Raw genomic sequence first — 27525 nt, 5'->3', positions numbered from 1 at the left:
CATGTCAATGAAGTGGGCGGAAGTTATATTTCGTCATTTATGTCTGCCATTCATTTACTCATAAAGTGCTTCAAAAGTCTTACATTTAACTCAAAGAATTTTTCTGAAACCCTTAATCATCAAAAGTAGCCAAAATGTATCTTCCAGTAGAAAACATTTTGCGATTATAGCAACTTTTCATTTTCAAGAGAGAAAAAATCATTAAGATCATAAAGAAACCTCAACATTTAAATACTTTCTGATATATTTTCATACAAAAAAGTGGATTTACCAAGTTTTTTTAATTTTATTTTAACTAGTTTACTGTCCTTGCAGCGATGCTTTTTATTGATGCAGATATCGGTTGCTTGGTTACACTTGCTCCTATTATATTTTCTTCCTTAACAAGGATAAAAATAGTGTCTGCTACTCAGTGATCTGGTGGAAAAGATCAGCTTCTAAAAGTAGTTTCCCATTTTCTCAGTGAAATCTGCTAACTGCTTCCTGAATTAGGAGCCAAGATACAGGAGAGGAGATTCATCCATCCCTCCTCACATTCAGAGCTGTGACATGTCACTGAAAAATGTTTAATGATATAAGTCTTTCTTATCAGTTGATGTCAATAATTATTGATTGGTGTTTTTTTGATACCCATTTGAAATAAGGAGCAGGGTAAAAAAAGCCAAAAATGAAATTGGAACCCTAACCCTGTAAAAGCCTAACCTTTAACGTTTTAAAGTAGTTTAGTCCTACTACCACCTTGCTTAGTTTGGCTGTATAAGGTTGATATATATATATATATACCGGTGTATATAGATATATATATATATATATATACAGGGGTTGACGTTAAGAAATTTTTACCACTTGCCCACAGGGCAAGTGACTTTCACATTTTATTTGCCCAGAAACAATTTTTACTTGCCCAGAATAATGTTTGATAAATATAGTTCCTAATATTCATTTTTGTATATATATATATATCAATGAAACATGTTTGTTTTTTAAATGTTTTTTTGTAATTCAGTAAGTTTCCAGGTTTCTGGTGTGTATATGCATGAGTCAGAAAATGAACTCAAGCCTACATTACCGTGTTAACATGCTTTTCAATCCTTCCTGCACATTTTTTTCAAACTAAACGTTGCTTTAAACTGTTGTGTGCTTGGAAAAATATAAATTGTAATGTTAAAAATCTAAAAAAAACATGACAGGTTAAAAACTTACACTACTACTACTCACCAATTTAACATGTTTAGCTCTATAACATTTAAATGCACCACTCCAATGTCTAAGAGAAAAAAATGTAATGAACATTTTTTAATGTATGACCACTGTACAGAAGAATTCTCTCCCCAAGAGCTGAATAACGCCATCTAGCGGAAAATCACGCAAATCACGCGAGAATGTGTACAAAACAACAAAAATGGCGCCGGCAACGTTTCTGGGTTGTTTTTAGCGAAGGTCGGTGATTTTAAAATAATTTTGAGTGATAAATAATTTTTTTTTACGATCATTGCACTTGCCCGGCAGGCAAATGCAACTGCTAAAATATATATATATATATATATATACATATATATTAGCAGTAGGTCAAATGCTGAAATCATTAAATGTGGAGAAATTAAGAATTCTTTCATCCACTGTTCAATTATATTATAAACTAGAAAAAACATGTTTTCTCTTACATTTAAATCTTACCAGTTATTATTTTAAAGAATCTGAAGCTTTAGTTGGAAAAAAATCCTGTTTTTTTTTTTCCAAATAGGAATCAGCAGATCAGACTTTAAAGAAAACTGATTCCAACACCCCTGATCAGTGCATCTTTGACTTAAGTAACATCTAACATTTCTTTTTTTCTCTCAGTCGACACATTGTTTAATTAAGTAATACTTCCAGCTCCAAAGGAACGTTTGTTCAACCCGGACTGTTACTGCTGTCTCTGCCGGCCCAATTTCCTAAACCAATTACTGGCACCAGTACGCGGTTGGACAACCAATTTGAACTTATGTCTCGCTGTTGCTGTTGCTATTTCTCATTTGAATATGAGGGGACCAACGCACAGCAACAACATTATTACACCGTGCTTGTAAATAGAATATTAAATCTAAACTCGGTCATTCTGGCTGAAGCTTGGAAAAGCCATTTAAAAGTGAAGCGTTTGTAAGAGTGTGTGCCCGGCCCTCTTGGCTGGGTGATGTAGCCATCTGACAGACTGAAGCTCCATTAGTGGGTTAATCTGCAGTGTTAAATGCGCCAACTGGCTTCCTGTTTGTATCTGAAGTTGGGTTTTTCAGACAGAGAAAGTTGAGAACGTGGCGGTTATGTGGCGGCCGGTGCCTGATTTGTGTCTGGCCTCTTTACAGATGATTTAGCTCTGTGCTTTCTGGGGTTTTTTCCCCCTCTTTGTGCTGTCTGCCCACTTACTGAACTTTTGACCTTTTGACCCTCTTGTTTGGCCAACCTGTGACCTGTCTGCAGTCTGTTCAGAGATGTGTGAAGGATCTCAGAACGACAACATAAATCGCAAAGTTTCTTCCTACTCTCCGACAGTCATTTACTGTATTTGATCGTCAGAATATCTGCCTAGAGATCCATCTCTTTGCCGTGTTCATTGGTGTATAGATTTTGTGACATTTGGATAGCGGCTCCTCGTTTGCAAGCAAGCGAGGAATATGTTAATGACTTCCACTCCTCTTCTCTCCCTCTCCCTCTCTCTCTCTCTCCTGCTCTGGTTGCTATCTGCATGCTTTTTTAGAAGGATGCTTACGCGTTACGAGGCAGGCGCTGGGATCTGTGCATTGCTGCGAACGCTTGCCATCAGGGTTCAAAAGTTCACACAGCTCCCCAAGGGCTACTGTGCTGCTGCAGATGCTGATAGTCTTTTCTTTCTCCCTCTCTTGACTGCCTTTCTTTCCCTCTCTCACTCGCTGTTTACACTATTAATCTTGTACACTCTCCCTCACACACTCACTCACTCGGCCTGCAAGAGAGCGGCTTGAAGGGGGGGATTTGGACGTATTTAACCGAAGGGCATCCATCACTCTCATCTCCGGCCTGAACCCCACTCCCCACCCTTCTAAAAACCCACACTGGGATTTTTTCTTTTTTTTTTTCGCCTGCTGGTTCGTTTGCCCTCTGATGCAGCTCCCTTCTCATTTTCTTTGTTTTATTGTTGAGGGATGTATAATTACATCCCTCCGCCGGCTCTGGCTGAGCTCGGCGATGAAACCCAGGGAAAACGGCCGAAGGTAAATGCGTGGCCGTCCATCTGTAAGAAGGCGCATAGGCAGAATGCAAAGTGGGGAAAGCAGGGGCAGGGTGGCTCCTAATCTCCCCCAGAGCTGTCAATGTCACAGACAAATAGCAAAACTATCAGATGCGGCGGGTTCACCCAGAGGTGAGCGTTCCCAGGTACCTCCTGCATTTACTCCCTCTCTTTCCCTTCCTTCCTCACAAATGAGAATTTGATTTTGCCCTCCACTGGAATCCATTTCTGGAGATGAATGAAGTTTCAATGCCAAGCCCAGGTGGCCCTGCTGATTTCTTAGGGAAATAAATGGAGATAGGAGAGATGTGTTGGCCTGTACACAGACAGTGACACCGTGGCGGCCAACACCTCCGGGATTCCTCTGTTTAATTGTTGCTGTAACGCAGCACTTAAAGGTCATTAACATGCTCCTGTGTTATTCAAAGATGTTGGGGATGCATCCCTCTTCATAGCGGGATCTTACCCGTGCCAAGTGGGACAGGGCTGCGCTGCGCTTGTATGCTGTTAGGAGATTGCTTATCTACAGTGGTAATTTTTACCATTGATTTGTAGTGGCTTTAGCCTGCAAGCAGGCTAATGTGAAAGAAATCAGAAACTCCTTCAAATGGGACCACATTTTATTGTAAGCAACTCTAGTTTCATTACAAAAATGCTTTTAGATAATTAATTTTAGAATAAATATTCCCTGCTGCACTAATCAAAATTAAATCAACTTCCTCTATGATATATGGTCCTCAAACAAACATGATGAAATTGTTTCTTTTCATGTTTAACTGACGATTTAGCTTCATTTAATCTTGAAGCTGCGATGAGATAAATAGCAAAAAACAAGAAGAAGGAAGACATGTTTTAAGAATCTGATCAATATTGTGGACATTTATTTCAAAGAGATTATTCCATTATTGTTACTGTTTTTATGTTCTGACTTAAAATAGGAAACCGCCTCTAATAGCTTGATTGCTATCACCGACAACCATTTTCAGCAGATTTTTACAGAAAGTTTAAAAATATTTATAACTGTAAAGAAATTCTTCCAAAGTTTTTTTTCTTTGCTTAATTTTCAATAAAATAAAGCAAAAAAAATGATTGCATTTTGTTGTATTAATTAAAAATATAATTGCATCGCCTCATTTAAATCAATACAACAAAAAAAGGAGCAAATGAAATAATAAATATTAAAAGAAATCTATTTATTTTAAGAAATCCACTTATTAGATTTATATCGGACATTTTAAATATCTTGCAAAAACTTTTATAGTAAATAAAAGCAAAAACAGTTTTAAATTAGTTTTCTTTTAATCTAAAAAAAAATTTTTACAAAACATTTATTTATTATTTTGTTATAATAGTTACTGCTGTTACTGCTGACAGGAATCAGTTATATTCAGAATATGCATTTTTTCAAAAGAAATAATGAATTAAAACAACTAAACCTTTCAATTGGTTCTGAATTTTCTCAGGCAAAACTAATTTATAGACTCTTGTTACCTATATTATTAATTTAGGAAAACAAGTCAAAGAAAAAAGGCAATAAAAGATAATTTATTAGCATGAGAGATAGTTGAAGTCACAATAAAATTAAAGGGTAATAGGCTGGGTAATGGGTGATGTAGCACTTTGCAGCTTTCTGATCTTTATTTATATTTTACTTTGATCATTTGATCAGTGACATGAGGAGATTTTTAAAAGAACAATGATTGTATTTCAAAGGGAAGTGTTTTTCCTCTAATCTTTACCGCTCCAGGCTATACTATCATGACTACACTACATCTCTGTTTTTTTTCCACAGACATGCCAGTTCCTCTGTGGACTCAAACTCCTCCATTGCAGTTATTTGTATTCCTACTTCTGTGTTTTCTTTTTGTTTCTGTCAGCGATGCAGCCGAAAACCATCCCCAGCGATTAGAGGATCATTGTATCTGCAGTTAAGCATTTGAATAGTGGTAGTAAATCTGGAAAAGGGAAATTCAGGGTCGCTGCAGACGCTGCTTATTGCTGCCCGGGGGGAAGCCGGTGTCAGATTATAAATTTAGGCCCTTAGTGTCTGTAGAGTGGCCGGTCTGTGATGTCTGAGAACAGAGCAGATCCAAGCCATGACTTTACGTCTTCTCCTGTATGAAGAAGAAGCATTTTTTTTTTTTTTTACTAACCTGAATATGTAAACTAGACTAAGTCGCACGATGAAAAAGAGGAATGAGGAACTGTTAAAGAAGTTTTTTGTGATCATTTTATCCCGTTAAAGCTTGCATCTGCCAAAGAAAGGACTGATTTGTTATTCAATTAAACCGCCGTGTTGATTTTCTATCAAACAAAACAAAAATCCAAAATCCTTTCCGCATAAATTTCTGTTGCCATTAAACATTATTAGATGGTGACACAGTCATTGTGCAGCCTGATATAATGCACTGCATGTTTTCTTTGGTTCAAACACATGCATTAGGAGGTCCTAAACATGGTTTATGTATCGATGACTGAAGTCCTAATCAAATCAGGGGAGGGAAGAAGGGCCGAGAAGACATTGTGCCCTTAACCTCAGTGCCTCTCAGTCTCTCTCCTCTTTTCTGACGGCCGCCTTGCTGGAGGGACGCACAGCAGAGGCCTCCCACTGTAATGAGGAAAAATGTATCAATTTAGCTCGGCCTGCACACAGATTGAGCGCCGGGTGGGTGAAGGTGCACCGGCTGAATCCTTTTTCCTAATCAAGGACGGTATCGAAGAGGATTGCGGTCTCGTTCGCCTCGTCTGTAGAATCAGCAGCATTCCTGCCCGCAGCCCCCCTTAGGGCCAGGGAGCCTCTCCGTGCCTTCTGTTTAACCTCATCAGCTGAGTTCACTCGGGGGTCAGGTCTTGCCCCCTGATGCTGCATTCAGCGCAATACCTCTCGCATCGAAAGGCACTGTGAAAGCTGCCCCTACTCAAGGACCAAAGCAAAGCAGAAAGGAAACATATGATAACTTTCTTATCTGATGGTTGGCCTCTGCTTATATGGGGTCACATTTGAACAAACCAACATTTAGCAGAGCTAGCTGATGCTAGACACTATAAAATCCTCATAGCGTTTCGTTTTTCAGGGATTCTTGATCAACTGTTATCTTTTCATTATTTGAATATCATAAATAGGATGGAAATTGACACATTCAACAGGTAGTTTGTTAAGATGTTGATTTTGAGACTGGAAATAAACAGGTTTTCATTGGAAGATTTTCATTATTTATAGAAAAAACCCACCAAATCTCTCTGGACCTGTCAGCGGGGATTTTTTTTTTTTTTGTCCATTTATATTATTTAAAGCCAAAGGATTGATGTCTGATTATTTAAACATAAATTATTGCAATACAGCAACAAGATTTATCTTTAATACAGGATTCATTTTAAAAAAGAGTTTCTGAAAAGCTTTCTTAAAACAAAAAAAAAATGTTTCAGCTTATATTTGGAGGAAGCTACATCTAATAATTTTATAGTAACTGGTGCTTTATGCCAATAAACGCTGAAAATATATATTCCCCCTTCCTAATTTTTAAATAAAACCTAAGTCTTTCCAGTAATTCCAGTAGGCTGTTTCTTTCAGAAAGAAACAAGTTAGACTGAGAAACCAAAAATAGATTTATAAATTCTTACAAATATTAAAAAAAGATGGATTCTTAGATTACAATGTTCTTCTGCCTTTTTGTATTTTTTAAGCTAAAGGATATATATCCCATTACTAAGTAAAAACAATAAAATGGCTCCCTAAAACGGGATAATTTTTAACAAAGATTTTATGGAAAGTTCTTCTAAAACGAAGGAAAAAGATGATATAATGAACTCATATTTTATTAACAGTACTAAGCCCATGTTTTACTGATATTTTACAACAAACATAAATACAATAGCATGTGCTTCCAGTGTAGATTTTATTTCTGTAATTTGGAATAAAATATAAACACTTTATGGTAGCTCATGAATGCTAGATTAATGAAAGATAATATAGAAAAATAATTTCAAAACATTATTACTAACAAAGGAAATAAAAAATATATATATCTGATGTGATCGGTGCTAACTGTAACCAATAAATATGATAAATAGATTTTCTTTTTCTTAATTTGTGATTAAATTACTTTATAATGGTTTCTTAGCTGATTTCTTAAAAAAAAAAAAAGCTGGCTGTTAAATACTGACTCAATAAGAAAAACTGTCAAATTTTCCTTTGAGCATCGGAAAAGATGGTAACTTTTTTATCTTGTAAAGATAAGAGTTCAGCTTAGTTTCTCTATAAATGTACCAGTGACATAAAATATAATTCACAGAATTTATCACTGTTTTGTATGTACATTAATATTTAAAATTTTTCCAATTTAAGTTATTTTAATTTGTTTCACAAGATTTTTCATCAATTAGCATAAAAAAACTCAACAAGCTTCTAATTGATAAGCTTATGCAAAATAAATGAAAAGAAATACTCTTAAGAAAAGCATTTAATTTGTTTTTGATGATCTTAAAGTTTTATCTATATAATCCTAACACCCTACTTTTTATTTTCTACTTTTTAAGTCATAATTATATATTTTTAAAGAAATAAAATAATGAACAAGATGGTAGAATTCATAAAAAAATAATTGATGTTTTTTAAATAAATCATTGTATTTATTGCTTCGCAGTGTCACACGGCTGCCACCAAGAAAACGCTCCAAAGCTCTCCTGAATCGGCTTTCAGTTTTCGTCTCACATCCTTTGAAACTTTTTAACAATATTCTAATTTATTGAAATCTGACTGTAAATATGCGCCCTGATCTCAATAAAACAGACATTAACGGTCTATGAAAAGGGCTGTTTGGTCTTTGCTAATAAAACAGACTAGATTTTATGCCAAAAGATTCTCAGGTGCTCCTAAATGTTCAGGCAAAGATTTTGGAAAAGGTTTTAGAAAATAAGATAATCTCACTGTTCTTTTATGTTACACAGAATTCCCAACACAATTAGAACATCATTTTGTCTGTCATTTTGTTTATTTTTTTTTACCCCAAAATAAAATTTTGTCCATGGAGAAATTATGTATAAATTACTCTCATAGTGATTTACACTTTTATTTGTTTGACTCACTTTGAAATCTAATTACAGTTGATTAAACAAACAAAATGAAATGTCAGTCAGGCAGCATGAATACAGACAAAAACTTTTTTTTTTTCTAGCAGATTGATAAATTAAATAAATAAAATGTGACATTTAAGGAATCTATACAGAATAAATGAAAGGGAATAATGTTTAGAATAACATTAAGGGAAGGGTCTATATGTCGTTCCTATCAGCAGAATAAGGAATTAAACAGTTGAGACTGTGCACTGATCAGAATTTTGTGGCTTATTTCTGAACGCTGACCTTATATCATTCTATTACTGGACTTAGTTAATCTAGGAGGTGATTGGCTCATTCTTGTTTCCTGCAGTTTGATCGGTGTGTTTCAGTTTTTGATTTTATAGGAGCTGATTTGAGTCGTTTTTGGTGTCACATTTTAGGATGAAAACATCATCTGGCTTTAGCACATACAGTATTATTACATAAAGTGCTATTAGGGCTATTAGGGCAAGGCTAGTAAAAAAAAAACAACAACAAACGGAACGCAGCCTCTGTCTGTATTTTTATAAGGTTGTAGATTCTTACCAGAATTTTTATGTTTCCTAAGGCCTACAGCATTTATATATCCAGACCGCTCCATAACAATGATCTAATAACTCTTTGTTCACGGATGGGGGAAATATCCTATCTTTGAATTGCCGACAGGCCTCCAGTTCATTGAAGTTGAAAACCATCAGATTTTGGTCAACAGCTGGTGTCTCTGTTGACTATTTTTGGCGGCCACACACACCAGATATTGACTCCTTTTGAAAGCCGGATAACTTATTCAGTTTCAGTGTGTTTATGTGTTGATTGGAAAACGTTACAGTGATTCAGACATGTTTCCCTGCTGCGGCTGAATCCTGTTAGTGCCTTTTCTCCCATCCCACTGCCCAAAACACACGGAAAACTCATTTTCTGCAGAACCATCAACATCCTCAGCACATTTCAGCCCTTTCATCCCCTCTTTTGTTGCGTTACGACCACCGCTGGATCAAATGTAACACGCGAGTCTTCCCACTCGTCCATTTCCCTTCACTTTGATTCACTCCTCTTCCAGCCTTTGATTGACTTTCAGCCTAACTAAAGTGGATTTTAATGAGAGAATACATTAACTCCCTCTGGTCATGCGAACATAAATCAGCTTTCTCTTGCAGGATCAACTGCTGAGCTCATAACGCCATGCTGAGGGAGTGTGAATAACCAAATGAGAGATTGCGGTTGTGGCTAAACTGCTGGCTGCGTCGTCGCTCGTCCCCTCTGAGTTTAACACGAGTTCAGGACGCCGACAGAACAGATCGCTTGTCCTCGCACAGGTCAGCTCACTCCTGGGAGCCGTCCTTCGTCAGAATCAATTAAACACATATTTCTGGTCAATTTCTATTGATTATTTGCCACCATTTGTAAATAGGGTGACTCAGATCCCTTGTTGACGAGCACCGTTAGATTCAGTTAGCATGGACCCTTAGCAACTCCTCACCTTGATTTACGAAAGGTGGCACGCCGCTCCCGACGTGGCATCTATCTGCTCCTCCATGTTGGTAATTGCACTCAGCTAAATAGGTTATGCTGAAATATCAATAAATTGCCATCAAATTAATGTCAATACAAAAGCTGTGGATGGTGCTAATTAAAACGCAAAAGGGTTGAAAATGAAGCCATAGCATTGCTCTGAATAATTGATAACCCAATTTATGATTTTTATGAAAGAGTGCCGTCTGTCTGCAGTTCTGATGAGTCCTTAATTAGATGCATTAATGTGTCTCTCTGTGGCTGTATTCAAACTCCAAACTCAAACACCATGATAGTTTTCAGGGGCGTTAAAGGCTCTAAATTGCACATTTTTGAATAAAAGCACCTCTAAATGCCCACTTAAGATTGCGTCGCTCCCAAATAGGTTTCAGTGGGGGATTGTTATGGTTAACCCGGCAACAATCGGCAATCAGGTTGTGTTTTTGTTCCAGGTGGGATCAAACACTAACCAGCGGGATGATTTTATCACGTGCTGCTACCGTGTGGAAGAATCGAGAACCAAGGGGTGTCTTTTTGTGCTCGTTGGCGTCATGTTTCACACAAAGGAGAATCCAGTGAGGTCGGGTCACCTGGCGATAAAGCGCTAAGCAGGGATGAATGTGTAATGTTTATTGACTCTAGCAGATCGGAGTGATCCTGTGTTGATTTTTGTTGCTCCTCATCTATTACCTGAGCTCGACCTTTGAGATAAATGAAGAGCGAGGGAAGCAGACTGATGAGGGGATTAGAGGAGAGTCGCAACAGGGAAGTAAGGCCGAAGGGGGAAGGAAAGAAAAAAGACAGACCGCCGGCGGATAAATGAGGTGGAGGAGCGTAATGATCGCTGTTTGTTATGATGTACAGAATCAGGTTCTCTTTGACAAAACAGTCCTTAGCACCTCTGTATTTATAGTGTCAGCGGTCAGTCCATCCACAGAGGCGGGCGGATGATGTGTGGGAGTGTTAGTGCTGTGCTGGAATGACCTACTCATCCGTCAGGACCACAAACCTGAGCAGCAGTGGATCTCACTTTGCTGTCTTATTTAAAGTTATGCAGGAAAAGCTGGGAAATAAGGGGAAAAAGTCCTCCACTGTTTAGCTTTTATGAATGAGACTCAGGAACACTGGGGAGTTCCTGTGAGACTGAAGTTGGGGGGGATGCTCTTTGTTTAAAGCAGATCAGCCAGTTGTAGGATGACATGTTTGGTTTTTCACAGCAGTTAAACAGACCCTTTCTAAGTAGGGAGGGGGGCCCTCAGGCATTCCCCCTCGTCATCCCTGGCCTGAATAGAGGTGTCATGCTGACTTATGGTGAATGGTGTTTAAACTGTTCCTCTGTTGCAAGGCTTTAAAAGGCACCTCTCACCGTTCCTGTGTGTTTTCCCCCATGTTGGCTAATAAAATTCAGAGGCGGCTGAGCTTTGATGGCTCACGGAAAGACATGGAAGGTGGCACTCTTATGCTGCCCAGGAGGCAGGTTTAAGAGTCAGAACATGGACCGAACATTAAAATAAGGTATCAACTGGGTATTGGTATCAGAATCCAACAAATTTACTGGTTTAAAGTGAAGCTAAAGTCCTTCAAGAGTGCCGGAGTTACCAGAGCTTCTCACCTTTTGTGACTTCTATTGACCTAAATTATTGGCTCAAATCTTTGTATGATTAAATATCTTTAAATATATGTTATCAATAGTGTTATTACTGTAAAAATCAATATACTCTGACTAGCATAGGATTTGATGGGTTGGTGTGTCAGTGTTGGTCTCTTTAGTTTCCTGTCCATCTGTTCAGATGGGATTCATTTCTGCTTGAAACCTGCAGTCGTGGAAGAGATCTGAACACGTGCTAGTATAACAATAAAGAATAAGAATTTGTTTCTTTGTTGTTTTGGTTTTGTATTGGAGTTTTTTTGTTTTTATTTGTAAAACATAAAACTCATTCAGCAAAATTCATATTAAAAGAGGAACTATTACCCTGGTGTTCCTGCAATATGTTTTGTAGCTGTAATCGTTTAGAAAAGGATCTATACGTTATTTGTATGTTTTCTTTAGTGTTGCAGAACATGGTACATTTCTAACAAAAATATAAATTTTTTCCTTTTTTGAATTACAAAAAAAAAGCTAATAAAATTTTAAATCTAATACATTGAAATTTTTTTGTTGAATTGTTTGAACGCTGGAAAAATGATCTAGAAATAAGTAAAAATTTCTTAAATTAAGTGCATTTACCCTTAATTTGAGTAGGTAAATGAGATAGTTTGCCAATGGAATAAGTATTTTTATTCTTAAAATAAGATAATTAGATATTATTCATTTGAAATAAGACAATGCAACTGCGTTTTCTTGTTTAAAGTGTAAATTGTCTTGTTCCATTGGCAAAATGTCTCTTTTACCTCCTCAATCCAAGAAAAATGCACTTATTTTAAGAAAAAAATGACTTATCTAGATTGAAATTTTTTCTAGTGTTAATTTTTAAGGTGAAATAATGTTTTCAAAATGTGGAATTGAGAAAAAAACGAACATGAACATTTTGGAGTAGAAAAATACAATAGCTGTTTTAAGGTTGTTGTTTTTTTTTTTAACTGGTTGAAAAGAGAAATTTTACTCGTTATTTTAAGTAAAACTACAAACATCTTATGTAAGAACCGAAATGAAAAACCTCCCAGTGCTTTATTCATTACCGATGTACTGCACTGATTAACTTAAGGCTTTTTAAGCTTTGCCATGTCCTATCATGTTTGCAGAGCAAGGACTTGTTGGATCCCCACAGGAAGGTTGCTCTCATTAAATTGTTATGTGAGCAGATGAATGGACTGCAGTGCTGAGTTGCACTGTAAATGTATTGATCCAAGTTTCCTGAAGCCTTGCGGGGGATGTATTTGATCCCCACCGTTAGGGGATTTATATTCTGAAGAGTGTACACGTGTTTCCCAAGGAGTAAAGGAGGTTTAAGTGCAGCCTATTTGGCGTCAGCTACCAAACAGTTTATTGATAAACAAATTAGTCGACTGAAAGTCGTCATTTATAACAATTTCAAAACTTCTGGTTCAATGAGAATGTTTTAGGACTTGCCTCTGACTTTGAGAGCTTTTCTTAGTTTTGTGCCTGATTCTTTTGTCTGTTCAACAGATTTTGGCGACATCCCTTCAGTCGGAGCCCAGGAGCTCACCAACATCTTAAAGCAAGGCTATCTGGAAAAGAAACGAAAGGGTATAACAGAACATGTTCCATTACCTCATCCATACATAAGTTCACTTCTAATTACCCAGATTGCTAATAAAATCTTTAATTCGTCTCGTTCTACTTCAGATCACAGCTTCTTCGGCTCAGAGTGGCAGAAAAGGTGGTGCGTTTTGAACAACTCTGTTTTTTACTACTTCGGGAGTGAAAAAGGTGTGTTTGTAGCAGGAATGGAAAAAACATTACAGCTGCACAAAGTGAATCAAATAACAGCCTAACACGTGTTCTCCTCCCTGCAGATAAACAGCAGAAAGGTTCATTTTATATCGGTGACTACACTTTAAAGATGGCCAACATGAAAAAAGACAAAAAAAAACGCCTGTTTTGAGTTCACCGCTCCGGGACGACGGGCCTTCCAGGTCGGTTGACGATAATCACCCTAAAGCCGTCTGTTTGTCACTGCTAACAATTTATCACTTAGAGGTGATTATACTCACATCTGCAGAACCCATATATGAAAGCAGCTGGAGGAAAACTAGCGTCACATATTTCCACATTGTTTACCACCAAGAGAGGGAGGCTTTAGATGACGTCTGTGCTGTTTTTGACTTCGTATCACTGTTTCCATTTTTTTTCAAGGTTTTATTATTTTCTGTTTGTTTAGAAAGCCTGAAAAGACCTTTAATTTAATCAAACATAATATTTTTTTGAATGAAGATGTAATTTTAAGCTGCTTGCATGACGTGGAACTATCACCAAACATTATAAAATATTTAGTTTGAATTTCTGTACACAACTTTATACAAATAATTGAAAAGTAATTGGATTTTTTTTCCCACAATCTTATGCATTATTGTTTGGAAAATTCTCAATTTCATATTTGCTTATTTTTTAATTGTAGTATTTCATTCACTCACTTTCATTCATTTTTTTATGTGTTTCCTAAGCTTTAAAATTATTAATAACAAAAAACATAGTAGACAATAACTAAAACCTATTATTAGCAAATATTTCAAGATTTTTTTAATGTTCAAGCACTTTAATATCTTTATTTTGCGTCAAAATGTCATTTTTATATTTAGAAAATTGGAACTGTTCCAGATGATCACTACAGTGTTTAGATATAATTTAAAGAATGTATCGTTTTCACTTTTTTTGCAGTTTGCAGCCAGCAGCCCTCAAGACGCCCACGAGTGGGTGGCCCAGATCAATTTTGTTCTGAAAGGTAAGCCATCGTCTCTCTCTGTTTGTTTCTGCTGAGCTTCGTCTTGTGTTAAACGTCTTTCACTTTTGTTTTTTTCTCTCATTTTTTTTTTCATGTTGTAAAGCCTTACAACATAGAGAAAATGTAGTAATAATAATGATTGAATAAAACTTATTTTAACTGACGTTTTAAAAGGTTGGTAAGAAAAAACATTTGAAGAAGTATAAATCTATCGTGTTTTTTTCCCATCATAGTTGTTATTGTGTTTCGTCGGTGCAAAAAGGTCAGAAGTGCGTGGGAGCTCTTTATCATCTCTTCCTGAAAAAGCAGCAGATCTGTCACTAACTACACAACCAGACACATACATCCTGAATCCTCTCATTTGACTTGTCAACCCACAATGTGATGTGCATCCTTGTGCCTCTCTAGTTTTCCTCCACCTCCTTCAGCTACGCCTCCCACTGCCCTCCTACCAAATTCCAGCTTACAGGAAATTGATTGGTAGATGTTCTGGTTATCTTCCAGTGAAATTGATTTCTGCTTGGCTGCTGCTGGATGGCGGAGGACCTGATACCCCGTGTTGCAGCAGCCAGTCGCTTGCAATGAGACAGCTCCTCCATCTGAGCCAGCACTCGCGTCTCCAGCTCTCTAAAATGGGCTCGGGCTCGCCGACTGTGTGCGGGAAGTAACAGACACTCAGCAGTTTGTCTTACGTCCTCCAAGCATAGTTTTGCTCCAAATTCTAGTCCGGTGCAGACTATAAAGACGGTTATTTATGATCGTGTTTATGCCCCATATTTACTTCTCAAAATACACTTGAAAATTTCTGTGTTCATAATTCAATTGTTGGCCCCCTCACTGATCTCTCCAAACACTGTCCATTTGTCAAGAAAAAACAGCTTTTAAAGCATCTTTTATCATTATTATTTGGTCTTTTTCATGAGTTGTTTTAATAATAAATAATAATCTCAGGTTATTAAGAACTACCCGATATTTAACTCTTTTCAGGATAAAAACATTGTCATTCAGATTAATTAAATCAATCAAACTTCTTGTAGTGAACTTTTCATACAAAGAAGTGCAACACAGTGTTTCACAGAGGTGATAAAGGGCAGAAAAACATTAAGAATACATTAAAAAAACTATGTTAACAGACAAAAAAAAACATAATTATTTCTGTCTAGTCAATACATTAAATGCAAATATTTATTGCATAATAAGTTTATAGTTATCTAAAAGCATTAAATGGTTAACATGAAAAATACAGCTATCATTAGTGATAACAAAAAACATAAATATGTATATAAAATATATATGTATATGATCAGAATACCAGGCAGTTATTGCTCAAATTATACATCTATTAAATTGCAGTAAAATCAAGTAGATATAAAAGTTGCTAAAAGTGTCTAAAGCGGGAATTGTAATAAAATTAACTGAGGAAAAGAGTAGCTATAAACCTCAGTTAAAAGCCAGACTGAATGGCTGCATGATTAGTTTGCCTTTAAATTCACTCAAACTCTCACCTTCCCTCAGGAAAGCTGCTCCACAGCTGAAGGCTGTGATATGAAAGAGTCGTCTTACTGCACAGTATTTGTTAGTTCTTGTTGTAGAGACCAAAGAAAGACCGTCCAGAAAACCCGTGGTTCAAAGCCAAATCTTACAATTACAGTACTCTTAGATGTTTACTAATAAGAGACTGTTCAAAAAAAATTATAAGGGCAGCAGACCATAAACTGTAGGATCTGTGTGATATAGGTTAAATTTTTGATTTCGTTACTACTAGATCATACTTACCATTTCTATCCTTATGTCAGGTATCCTGTGAATAAGTGCCCACCTTTGCATTATATCAGGTGTGCATGTGTTGGTGTTTCAGGCTCCTCCTGCACATTCCTTCTCCTTTCTTGGTTACGCTTCATGCACCGTGTGAAGGTTGTTTCCAGACAATAAGAGCAGCAGGGTGAAGTCTGAGAGCCCATCAATTTTTTACGAGCATTTATTCACCTACCTATAAAAATAAAGGATGTAAATAGTGCCATCAATTTTTGACCTGTAAAAATAGTTGAAAAGTAGCTATTTTCCGCCTTACGTTTTAGAGTTGTGTTAGGAGTCCCTTTTGTCTGAAGGTTATTTTGCTAAACATTTGTTAAAACAGAGCTGATCTCTACTGCTTTTCATATTTATCTAACTACATTTACTTTCCTGTCTTGCCTTTTTTTGTCCCTCTTTTTGATCAGCACTTTCCTCCAATTATGTTCAAATACAGTATATATAATACTTCAATATATCTTAAAAATCAGTGAAAAAACTTTTTTTTGGCAAAAATCATATCCTCCAAATAAGTAAGATCCAATAAGCTATTTTTTGGTGTAAAATAGTGGAAAAAAAGGTTGAAATAAAATTATGAGGATCAAGTTTTTACAGGTAGTAACACTGTTTCTACGAAGGCTTTTTTATGAGAAACCAGAAGAAACGCCAATGTTACCAGAGTTTTCCAAGGTCATTGAGCATTCAGAAATGATTCCCTGCTGATCTTCTTCAGTAAGCTAAACTGGAAATAGACAATAAGTGAGAATGCACTTTTTTTGTTTTTTGTCTTTTTTGCGAAATTACATGGGGTTGAAACTATAGTGGCAGCACCTATTGCTGGGTAATACATAGTGTAAAATCTAAATCCTGGTTCTTTTGATTTATCGTAAAATGTGGCATGAGATATTTAAATATTGTCATATATGTAGGTTTTGCATCAACTATTAAGCAAGACAAGTTTATTTGTATAGCACACTTCAGTACAGAGACAACTCAAATGCTTTACATGAATTAAGTTGATTAGAAGGAAAATCAAAGCAAAATAAAAGCAAGTAAAGATAAAAACATTATAAAAGCTGGTAGTAAAGCCAATAAAACAGTTGCACCACAACCTTAAATTAATGTTAATACAGTAGTTTAACAGTTAAAGGCAGTTCTAAACAAATGGGTTTTAACTTTGATTTAAAAGACTTAACTTTGACCTATTAATGATTTTTAATAATTTTAGTTCCAGAAGAAAAATGTGGACACTTTGTAAAAACGACTTTATATTGTTGAGCATACTGTATCTGCAAATACAAATCTTAATCTTTGATATAAGATCAATAATTTCCTAACTAACTATCAGACCTATAAGATGCAAGACATGATTTTGTTTAGGAATTGCACTATAGAGAACAGAATGAAGCTGTTTCACAGCATTTAAAGTAGCAGAGCATCCATCCATCCATCCATCCATCCATCCATCCATCCATCCATCCATCCATCCATCCATCCATCCATCCATCCATCATTACGTTTCTAACGATGTTGTAGTTATTCCTCATTGTACATGCAGTGGAGTTTTCAACAAGGGCTGGTGAGGTAATGAGGTTGCTGTTGGGATTTATATTCAAATAGTAATGATGCTGTCATCTTAAACATCTCACGGGTAAGAAAGCATGATGCATCGAATATATACATTATATAACCCAGCCCCAAGGCCAGCCATAGCTCATAGAAGGGTGATGCAGATTTAGAACAGCAGTTAGTCTTTCTGGCCGTCAGCCTATATGCTTTTAGGTCCAAATGGCCAAATAGTTTGTGTGCTATTTTTAACTTTATTCTTCTGATTAGGGCTGCAGCTATTGGTAATTTTAGTAATTGAGGTATACATCAGTTATGTTTTAAGATTAATTAATTAATCTAAAAAGAGATACTTTGACTAAATTAACAATTCTAAATAAATATTTTGAACTTAGGAAATAAAAACCTTTGCTAAGCCTTTTATATGAGCTGTAAATGGGAAAAAGTGGAAAAGAAATGCTATAATATAGATGTATGCATGTCTTAAATGGAAGTTTTTTATATTTTTAGTACTGTTGAAAGTAGATTATTTTTTCAGCAAATGGCATGTTTTGGATTTTTTGTTCCATTACTCTAGGTAATGGATTTATTCGACTACCAAAACAGTTGCAGATTATTTTCAATAATTAACTCGACTATTCGTTTCAGCCCTACTTCTAATATCAGTTTAACAAAACAGAAATAGGTACAATAATCATAAAATTAAGCATATGTTATAGGATGCAGTGATATTTTGTATTTTAGCATCAGGAGGAAAAACTCTCTCTGCTCTGTTTAAAGCACTCAGCTGGATCACAGCATTTCCCTCTTTCTAATAGATCTCAGCTCCAACATCATCCCTGTTGATGAGGATGAGTGCGACGAGGATGAGTACGATGACATCGAGGGCGTGGTCAGCCCACCACCTCTACCAATGGGCCAGGCCTCGCAGGTCAGCAGGACGATAGGAAGGCAAGAGACTCAGGAACCTGAAGAAGATGAAGATGACATCTATGAAATGCTGCCAGGTAGACAGATATTGTTACTGTACACAAAAACATTCACAACACTTCTATTTCAATTAAACTTCTCGTGTTATTAGAAAAGTTTTTGTTTTTGCTTTTTAATATGAGCCACAAGAGCTTTTCAGTTTCCATTCACATTGCAAAATGTAGGGATATTCAGACTTTTAACTGTAGTTTCTCACTGAAATCTAATCATGTAATGGAGTAAATGTACTGAACAGACATTGTGTAGAGTAAGGTTGTAATAAAAATTGATTTGGTGACATTTTCAGATTTTCGGCTGCCTGATATAATATTGATCTTTCAGTCCCTAATATTGATCTTAAAAAAAACAACACATTTTTACCTTTAATAATTAGGGAAAATGGGCTACCTCTGCACCCCCACTCTGGCAGATAGCACTGTGGAACCCTTTTGTTGTGCGATCAGCTCCATATCTGTAGTAGAAGCAGTCACTGTGGAAGAGGTGGACTGACTCAAACCCAAAACAACATGGATAGAAAAATAATTTAATTATCAAGAACTTTCAATAAACATATACAATACTTGCCTTTTTAATTTAGATATCTGGAAAAAATGCAATATATAGTGATATTGCAATATCATGATAATATCGTATTGTTACCCAAGTAACACCCATGGCAATACTCACCCCTAGTGTGGAGACCCTGATGTTTTGTCCAACATCAGGGTCTCACCTAGAATGGTCAGTAAATCCCATAAGCATATTTGGAACTTGGCAACTTTACACTAAAAACTAAATCTTTATATTTTTAAGCTGGATGTCATCATTCAATATTTATTTTCAATGTTTCTCCTGGGGCTGGATAATAAGGCAAAACACGTATATTACAGTATATTTTTTAATATTGGTAAATACTATATCAATTTGATATTGATATAAAGAAAACAAAAGCCTCAGAAAGACTGCTAGGAATGTGCACAACACAATCCTGTACAAACATATGACAATTTTTTAGCCATGTTATAATATTCTTTCAAAATAACGTTTTAGAACTATATCACCTTTATTGAATATAATTATATTTCAATTCGTATTGTATCATTTTGCGCCCTTAGTTTCTTCTTTTATAAAGTAATGATAAAAAGGCACATCTAAGTACAAATATGCCCCAAATGTTACACAGGCTATATTTTTAGCAAACAGATTTAGATAAAGAGGAAAAATGGCAAAAAATCCCATACTGGCAGATATAAAAGTATGATTAAAAGAATATGTACTTTATGCTTTTATTGTTTTTTATTTAATTTAAGTCCTTTGTTTTGCTCTTGTTCACTGTGCAGCACTTTGATCATTGGGAAATGTTAAAGTGCTTTATAAATAAAGTTGAATTGGACTGGGATTGGACAAAAAATGCCATCTTGATATAAATAACATAATCTCATTTTATATCACTTTATTTTCCCTTTTTTATTGATTTTATAATATCAAAATATTGCCCAGTCATAATCATTCTTACAAACCTTATGGAAAATCTTCCTAAAAGATTTAAAGCTGAATCACAGAGTCAGTAACAGGATATCATCTAAGTTAATTTCTGCAGAAATAAAGAAATACAACTTTTGACTCTATGGTGTAGAAACACAATCGAATAAAGTCTTCGAACCTGTGAGATTTGCTATTTGTTTTCTGAAAACAAATATTTTTTATAGTTTTCACATACACCTTTTTTCCAGGTTAAAACTTCTAATTTATCTAGATAAACTCTGTAGTAGCGATAAGGCTAACTACTCTTAGCAAACCAAATATGGTATATTTATAGTTTTGATAGTACCTCTACCACTTATGTGACAAGTTAGGAAGCCATGAAATGCACTTAAGAATAAACAAAACTGCAATAAACATGCAAATATATAGTTTTTTTGATTACAAATATTTACTACTTCACAGGCAGAAAGAAACGTAAATGTTATTTTACAGAGATGTCCCTGGTTAGTTTAAAATAGAATAACATAGTGCAGCCATATGATCAACGTATTTACATCTTTGTAGACATTTGTGAAGTGTCATTGTTGTTCAAATTTATCCGTGTGAAGCCTGTTGTGACCCTTAGATCAAGAAAGTTACTCCTGTCTGATCTACTGCATTTGAGTTATTTTCTTAAAGAATGTATTTTTATATTAAATGTAAATCCTTAAAACTCTATAAAAGCTAACAAACTGTAGTGTAGCTGACATCTTGGAAAAGTTTGCTACTAATCCTTAAAGCCCTCCCTGACATCAGTGGCGTGGATGTTCACTGTACGCAAATTTTTATCATTTTAAAATCTTAGTTCTCTAAAATCTATTTGCTTTTGATGCTTATGCCCACCTGTGGTGGTTGGGATGCATTTAGACACTTAGGGTTTAGGGTGGGTTTTAAATACACAGTGGTCCAACAGGCAACAATACTACATCTGTGCCTGGACAGGGGCTGGAACGGCACCGCTGTTTCCTCCGCTCCACCAAGGGATGGGCTGGCCCCTTGGGGTTGGTCATGGCTTGATGTGATGGGGTTTCAGGCTCTCCTTACGCCATGCAGCCTTTGGTTACCATCCTATGGCTTTGATGTCTTGTCTGTCCACTGGGACGGGGCATGGTTTGGGCAATGGGTGGGGGTCTGGGATGTGGGAGGATTTGGGCCCATCCTTCCAGGAAGCTGACTGATTGTACCTCAGCTTGTGTTGTCGTCCTGCCTGGTCTGACCTTGCACATGGCCTGTGCCTGCAGTCGTTTGGGGGTGAAAAGTGGGTGTCTGTCAAGAAACGCGGACAGAAGGACCCAGTATTCAAGGAGAGACAGTCAGTAGGAAAGTTCAAAAAGTTTATTAAATAAGACAAAAACTAAAGTGGAGCTGTGGCTCACAGACACTGCAGGATGGGGAGCAGGGCACCGCCCAATCACAGACACTCTGCAGGAGAAACACAGGTAAGTGACCACAGTCATTTGACAGAAGATGATTATCTGAGTTGGTCACTTACTTGGTTTAACAGTCCAGTCCTAGAATGTCCCCAAGTGCTGCAGACCCAGAGGACATGCTGGAAGCCGATCCCGGTCAGGGATCCAGAACAGACAGGAACAGACAGGGACAGGATCCAGATCAGGCAGGAACAGAAACAGGTGGCAGGATCCAGAATTCCAGGCATCCACAGGCTCCCAGGAGAGTTCAGAGTCTGACAGGGTCCGAAGGTGTGACCAGGTGGTCACACACAGAAGCAGACAGGATCAGGTGCAGCTGAGCAGGCTCAGTGAAAGAGGGTAGCCGAGACAGGACGTGGAACCAGAACTTGATGCAGGACTTTAAACTGGTCTCCTCCCTGGAGCCAGGCTTACTGAGATAAAAACTGAACCTCCCCACATATAGAGCCAAAAACCCAGAGGACTCTGCGGGGGAGGAACAGTGGACGATCAGGAGACAAGACAGACACAAAAACCCTCTTTCCACTGGCTGCCAGGATCCAGGACATGAACCATGAAATAAAACTCAACAAACTAACAGAAAGACAAGTAATGATCTTGCCCTGACTGCTCAGGCTGAATTGAATATAAACCAAAGGAAACAGGTGAGAGGAATAAATGATAATTGAGGCAGGGAGGGAAAACGACAGGTGAGAGAAATAACCAATTAAGGGGGAGCAAGCAGGCCAGATCATGACAGTGTTTGGCACCAGGGCTCGGGTAGCTTGGTGGGTGCTTTGGAGGGTGGGCTACCTGCTCTGGTGTCTGTTGGGGCGGTTGTGCTGTTTATGGGGGATGCAATGGAGGGGCTGTGGCAGGAGCTGTTGAGGCAGTGTTGACCCTACTGGGAGTGGGTTCTTGGGGGGAAAGGATAGTGTATGTATGAGGAGTGTAAGAACATGTTTAGTGTCTATCCCTGTGTGTGTCTCTGCTAAGCACTTGTATATGTCCTTATGGGTGTAAGGTTGGGAATCTGTGAATTTGAATGAATGAATGTGACGTTGTCCTTGTCTACTCGTTGGTTGGGTGTTTGCCCTCCCTTACTGAACATCTTAGCCCTCAAATATGACCAGAGCCTGTTTCCTCCCACTTATTATGCTCCCTGCTGATGAGAGGTGCTTGTGTCTGCTGGCGCGCTAATGCATCTCCAGGTGTGGGGTTGGGTACTCGGTGGGTAATGTGTCATTCCTGGTTCCTGCCAGGTCAGGCCTGGGCCTCCTGGCCCTGTAGGGTCCCCAATAAGGGGTTTAGCACCCCCAAACTTCACACCCTTGTGCTCCCATCCGGGTCCACCTTCTGTATGCCGGCAAAGCCCATGCTCAGTGTGTCCTCAGCACTGTGCTGTGCCTCTGGATATCTGGGGGTCGTGTTGCCTCTCTATCGGTCCTGGGCCCTATTAGGATTATTTTTATTGATGATGTGTGAATCTGTTAAACCCTAATATTAACTTCCTGTTAAGTGTCAAAACCAATGTTTGCCCAAGTAGTTTATCTAATTAGGACAGTTCTTGTGTGAGGATATACAGTTATCATGTTCATTATGTACATGTCAGAGATTTGGGAATAAAATAGGGGCACAGACAGGGTGGACCTTTCTTAACAGTGAGTTCTCTGGCTTGAGCAAGGACTATCTCTTCATTTACAAATGTGTATGATGTAGTGATGTGAGGATGTGTCAAATTGCAGTGGTATAAAATGCCTCTTTAACAACTTCAATAAGAAGCGAACAGGTTGGTAGGCAGCTGCTTTCTGTAAACCAAAAAACTTCTCTGGTCTGAGTAAGATTATAGTTTCTGTCAAAATATGTTGTCATGTCCCATGATTATTTAATACATATACATTATGAAGTATTAATTAAAAAATTTGTTTTGAGCGATCTCTCATCAGTAAAGAATTGGGAGAGAAGGCATAAAGGTTTAAACACAGAACTTTTCTTTACAGCCTGTAGGGAAAGTCTTAGGACACCCACACCCGCTATTAAGCATATTTTCCTTCTGAAAAGGCTTTGTAAATCCTTTATACACAAGCATGCCAATGAGTTTGGTTTCAGGGGTTCACAGATACACATTAATAAAAAATACTAAGCTGCAGCTACAGATATATACCACCTTGAATAATATTGCGTAATCGCCATAGGTTTTGCCTTGGACAAATGGATATCTAAAGGATACCAGCTGCTCTTTAAGCTTTTTTTAATGTTACTTTGATTGTCTGCTGTCTTCTTTTTGCTGTTATGTTTTATTCTCTCTCTTTTCATGCTTTCTTTCCTGTCTGTATCGCTTTCTCTGTCCCCTTAGTTCTTATGACCTCTTTCTTTCTCACATCCCCTTCTGTCTCCATGTCCGTTGTATACGATTTCTACTCCGTAAATTATTTTCAATAAAGTTTCATATACAAACAGAAATTTATGGCAACTGTCATAATGGTCTTCTTGTTAAAGCAAAACTGTTGGGCTATCATCTAGCTCTGAGACATTGATTCGCAGAGCTATATTGGAAAAAACAGGACACAAAAAATAAAATAAAAATAACATAATTATATTCCTGTGAGAATCTCTTGGAAATGTATTTGTTTTACTTTCACTTTTCTAAATAATAGTTATTTAATTATTGAAACTCTAAAGCTATCTGCTTTAACTTAATTTTTTAAAGTTCATCTTTAACATATACAATTACAAATAAAAAAAATATGATTTAGGTTTCATCCTCCAACAAAATAAGTGGCCCGTATTTTAATTTAGTGCTCACTTTAGATTTATAGGCAACTATTCTTCAGCTATACATAAAAAGAAATATAACTTGGTTCATTATGGCGGTGTAAGGAATCTTTTTTCATGACTGTATTTACGGCCAAAAACAACTAAATTATACTGTCCATCAGATCAAATTTAGTCCTGCATCCCAGTTCATCCCACCGTTGTTTATATGAAAGGGAACCTGACCAGAATCCATTTACAGAGAGCAGAAGTTGGAGGGTAAGTGAGGCGCCTCTGGTAATATGCTCGCCTGTACTGGTTTGTTTGCTGCAGGGCTGCACAGGGCAGGAGAAAATGTGAATCCTCTTCCTCCTTATCTCCTGGCAGTTTGTAAAAGCTCTGTCACATCATGCCTAATTAGCTGATGTTGCCTGGCAACAAATAGCCTCCAATTCAATCCACTAAACAGAGTTTTGGGCTAAAATTGCTTAGCAACAGCTCTTTAGCAGAAATTTAGTAAAAACTGCCTCCCCAAGGCTTTAAAATAGTTTTTAATGCCTAATGTTTAATACAAATCAGATTTCGAACAACGAGAATCTAGAAAAGTCTCTGTGAGTTTTTGTTCTGAGGGGGTGCTACAAGATCCCAAGAAGGACAAAAGAGGCGATTTGATCTTCCCAGCGCCGTCGTCCATCACTGTTCCTATTAAATAAGATACATCAAGATTCTGTTTCACTCAGTGAGTACATTACCTTTGCCAAAATCGCTGGTGAAAGGGAAATCAGTCTTCAAACTGTCACGCTGCCGTTCAAAGCCATCTGGGAAGAGGTAGAGACCCTGACCACAGATGGCATATCGAATGACGAGCTCTTTCGTTCACTTTCTCACCCCGAAAAGCTTATCAATCACTCTGCTGCACTCTGTGCTCACCAACAGCTTTTACACAGAGATTATAGACCTGTAAATTATTAAAAACTCCACTAATCAGCCTTGCAGATGAGGAGAGCTGATGGTAATTGAAATATTCCTTTGCTAGATCAAAGGACAAAAGCACCAGTTTATTCAGCTGAGAAGGAAAGTTCGTGATTCATGTTCTTTCCTGGAAATTATTGAAATTAAATGTGGAGAAAAATAAAAAAAACTGCAGTGTTGTATCCTTCAGGGATACTGCAGGTCCAAGGTGGCGTTAGCTTCTATTGCTGATGACTGATTTTATTGACTGGAAAATTCAATCACTGTAATGTGGAAACCATCAGGCCGTAGCCGCGCCTGCTCGCTGGTATGATGCTCCTCTTTCTACCACTTGAGGACGGCTGAACAAATGTTTAGAAGCAGAGCAAAGCAGATTAAAATGACTCCTCAGGGTAGAAAAAAGAGGGACTTTGACTCTCTACATTCACAGAAACAAAGATCACATCCAGAAATATTTGTGTGTGTGTGTTTGATCTCTGCTTCCCTTCCTGGAACGGAGAGCTGCAGGTCACGCTGGAAGGTGGATAGTGTTGCTGCGTTGTGGCATTGCTGTCAGGCCTCTTCTGTGCACGATGGATGTGGGAGAAGAGGGCAGGCGGATCACTGTGTCACAGAGCAGACCACTGGGTGCCACGCCCCACGGTCAAGAAAACATCCGCCTCTGCCGACGGCAGCATCATACATACTGATCCTCGAGAACGGCCTCATTTCTGCTAAAAACTTTTATGTTATCAGCCTTTTTCTTTCCTCTTTTGTTATTCTTGTCAGAATAATCAGTTATATGTGTAATCACAATAATCATAGATGTATAATATACCAATTATTGTTGTTTATATTTGAGCCTTGGTTTTATCCATCACTCATGGTCCTATTTGAAAGATACATGAGACAAATATTGCCTTATTTTTCTTCTAGTAATAATTTACCATAAATATGTTTTTGCATAAAACAGAGTTACTAGATTAATTGCTGAATAGTTATGCCATCATTAGTAGCAGTGTAATACTCCTATTTTATTGGCATTAGATGAACTGGTCCAATCAGTTCACTAAATGAAACACAGAATAAACACAGATTCATTCCTCGGACCTTTCCTGGCCGAGACAAGTTTCTCTCTTTCGGCTCCATTGTGATTGATTTATTCTGTATGTTTAGATGAAGAATTGGCGGGGGTTGAGGCTGCAGAGAAGGACAACGAGCCAGGTCTGAACCTCTTTTAAAGTTTATTTATTTAGATTTGCTAATTGATTACAGATGTCAGCCCTGGTTTCATTTTAGTGAATTTGCACACTCTTATTTCCCTTTCAGCCTCCTCATCAGAATATTCCAACTACTACCAGGGTTTGTGGGACTGCCCGGCCGACGAGGTGGACGAGCTGGAATTTAGGAGAGGAGATCTCATCTACATCATTAGCAAGGTGGGGAAAAACAGACCAAGAGATAATTTGAACCTCTGTCTGATTTCTGGTGTTTCTTGCTGGTTCGGTGGTAGCTTTGGTGGTTTTCTTTCTAATAAAAATACATTTCTCTGTGCTCTCTCTAACATGTTGATCAGCGATCCCAAATGGGTTGTGTAAAAACGTGTAATTATTTAAGAGTTTAAACAACATCAACTCTGGTGATCGCCTCATGAACATGCTGATATCCCCAACATCTAAATTCCCTCCGTTAGCGATAGCTGCAGCACAGAAGCACCGACAGCTGCATTGTCTATTCCCGGGCCGCCGGGGTGCAGTGCCATTCGGATGCTGCGTAATGGTGCTGTTGTTCATTACGGCGCCTCTATCCGAGGGGTTAATTGAGCAGGCAGCCATGCGAGGCCCTTCCTTTCTGTTTGATGTAAACTGCAGGTGAATGCCATCCTGCATCTCAGCTCTTTTCTCTCAATCTGTTTCCTTGTGTTTTATGGTCGTCTCACAGCTACATGCAGAGTAGCTACCAGTGCAAAGACATCCTACTGGAAATCAATGGCTTGTAATTTGGGCACTTCTGCTCTACTGTGGAGTGGGACCTGTTCCCAGACTGTTGCGATTGGTCGATTTCAAATTGAATCACTGTGGTCTCTGCTTAGGCAAAACTGTATGGAAAGGTGAGGCAAAATAAAGGAAGGAGCTTATTTATAGTTATGTAAATAGACCTTTAATCATTTTAAGTACAATAACAGAAGGAATGTTTCACATTTGTGGTTAATAAAGATAAAGCAAAGCTCTCATGTTGAAGACTTTAATTTTGTCCTGCAAAAAGTAATTCTACCATTCAAAGCTTTTCCCTTTTTGATATATAA

At 37.5% G+C, this 27525-nt stretch overlaps 1 protein-coding gene across 1 annotated transcript in view; it reads left to right on the top strand.

Moving 5' to 3' along the window:
* Nucleotides 1-27525, top strand: part of skap1 (src kinase associated phosphoprotein 1) — a 50638-nt gene that overhangs the window by 10099 nt on the left and 13014 nt on the right. The window contains 8 exon segments of the mRNA XM_038283450.1: nt 12981-13061; nt 13161-13244; nt 13331-13397; nt 13399-13450; nt 14193-14256; nt 18432-18620; nt 26397-26444; nt 26550-26659. Of these exon segments, the coding sequence (XP_038139378.1) occupies nt 12981-13061; nt 13161-13244; nt 13331-13397; nt 13399-13450; nt 14193-14256; nt 18432-18620; nt 26397-26444; nt 26550-26659 (695 nt within the window).

The sequence above is a fragment of the Cyprinodon tularosa genome, unplaced genomic scaffold (assembly GCF_016077235.1).
Source record: "Cyprinodon tularosa strain WSP-4 unplaced genomic scaffold, ASM1607723v1 ctg194, whole genome shotgun sequence".
Lineage (NCBI taxonomy): Eukaryota > Metazoa > Chordata > Actinopteri > Cyprinodontiformes > Cyprinodontidae > Cyprinodon > Cyprinodon tularosa.
The sequence above is the reverse complement of the archived record's forward strand: the minus strand, read 5'-3'. Positions and strand labels throughout refer to the sequence as shown.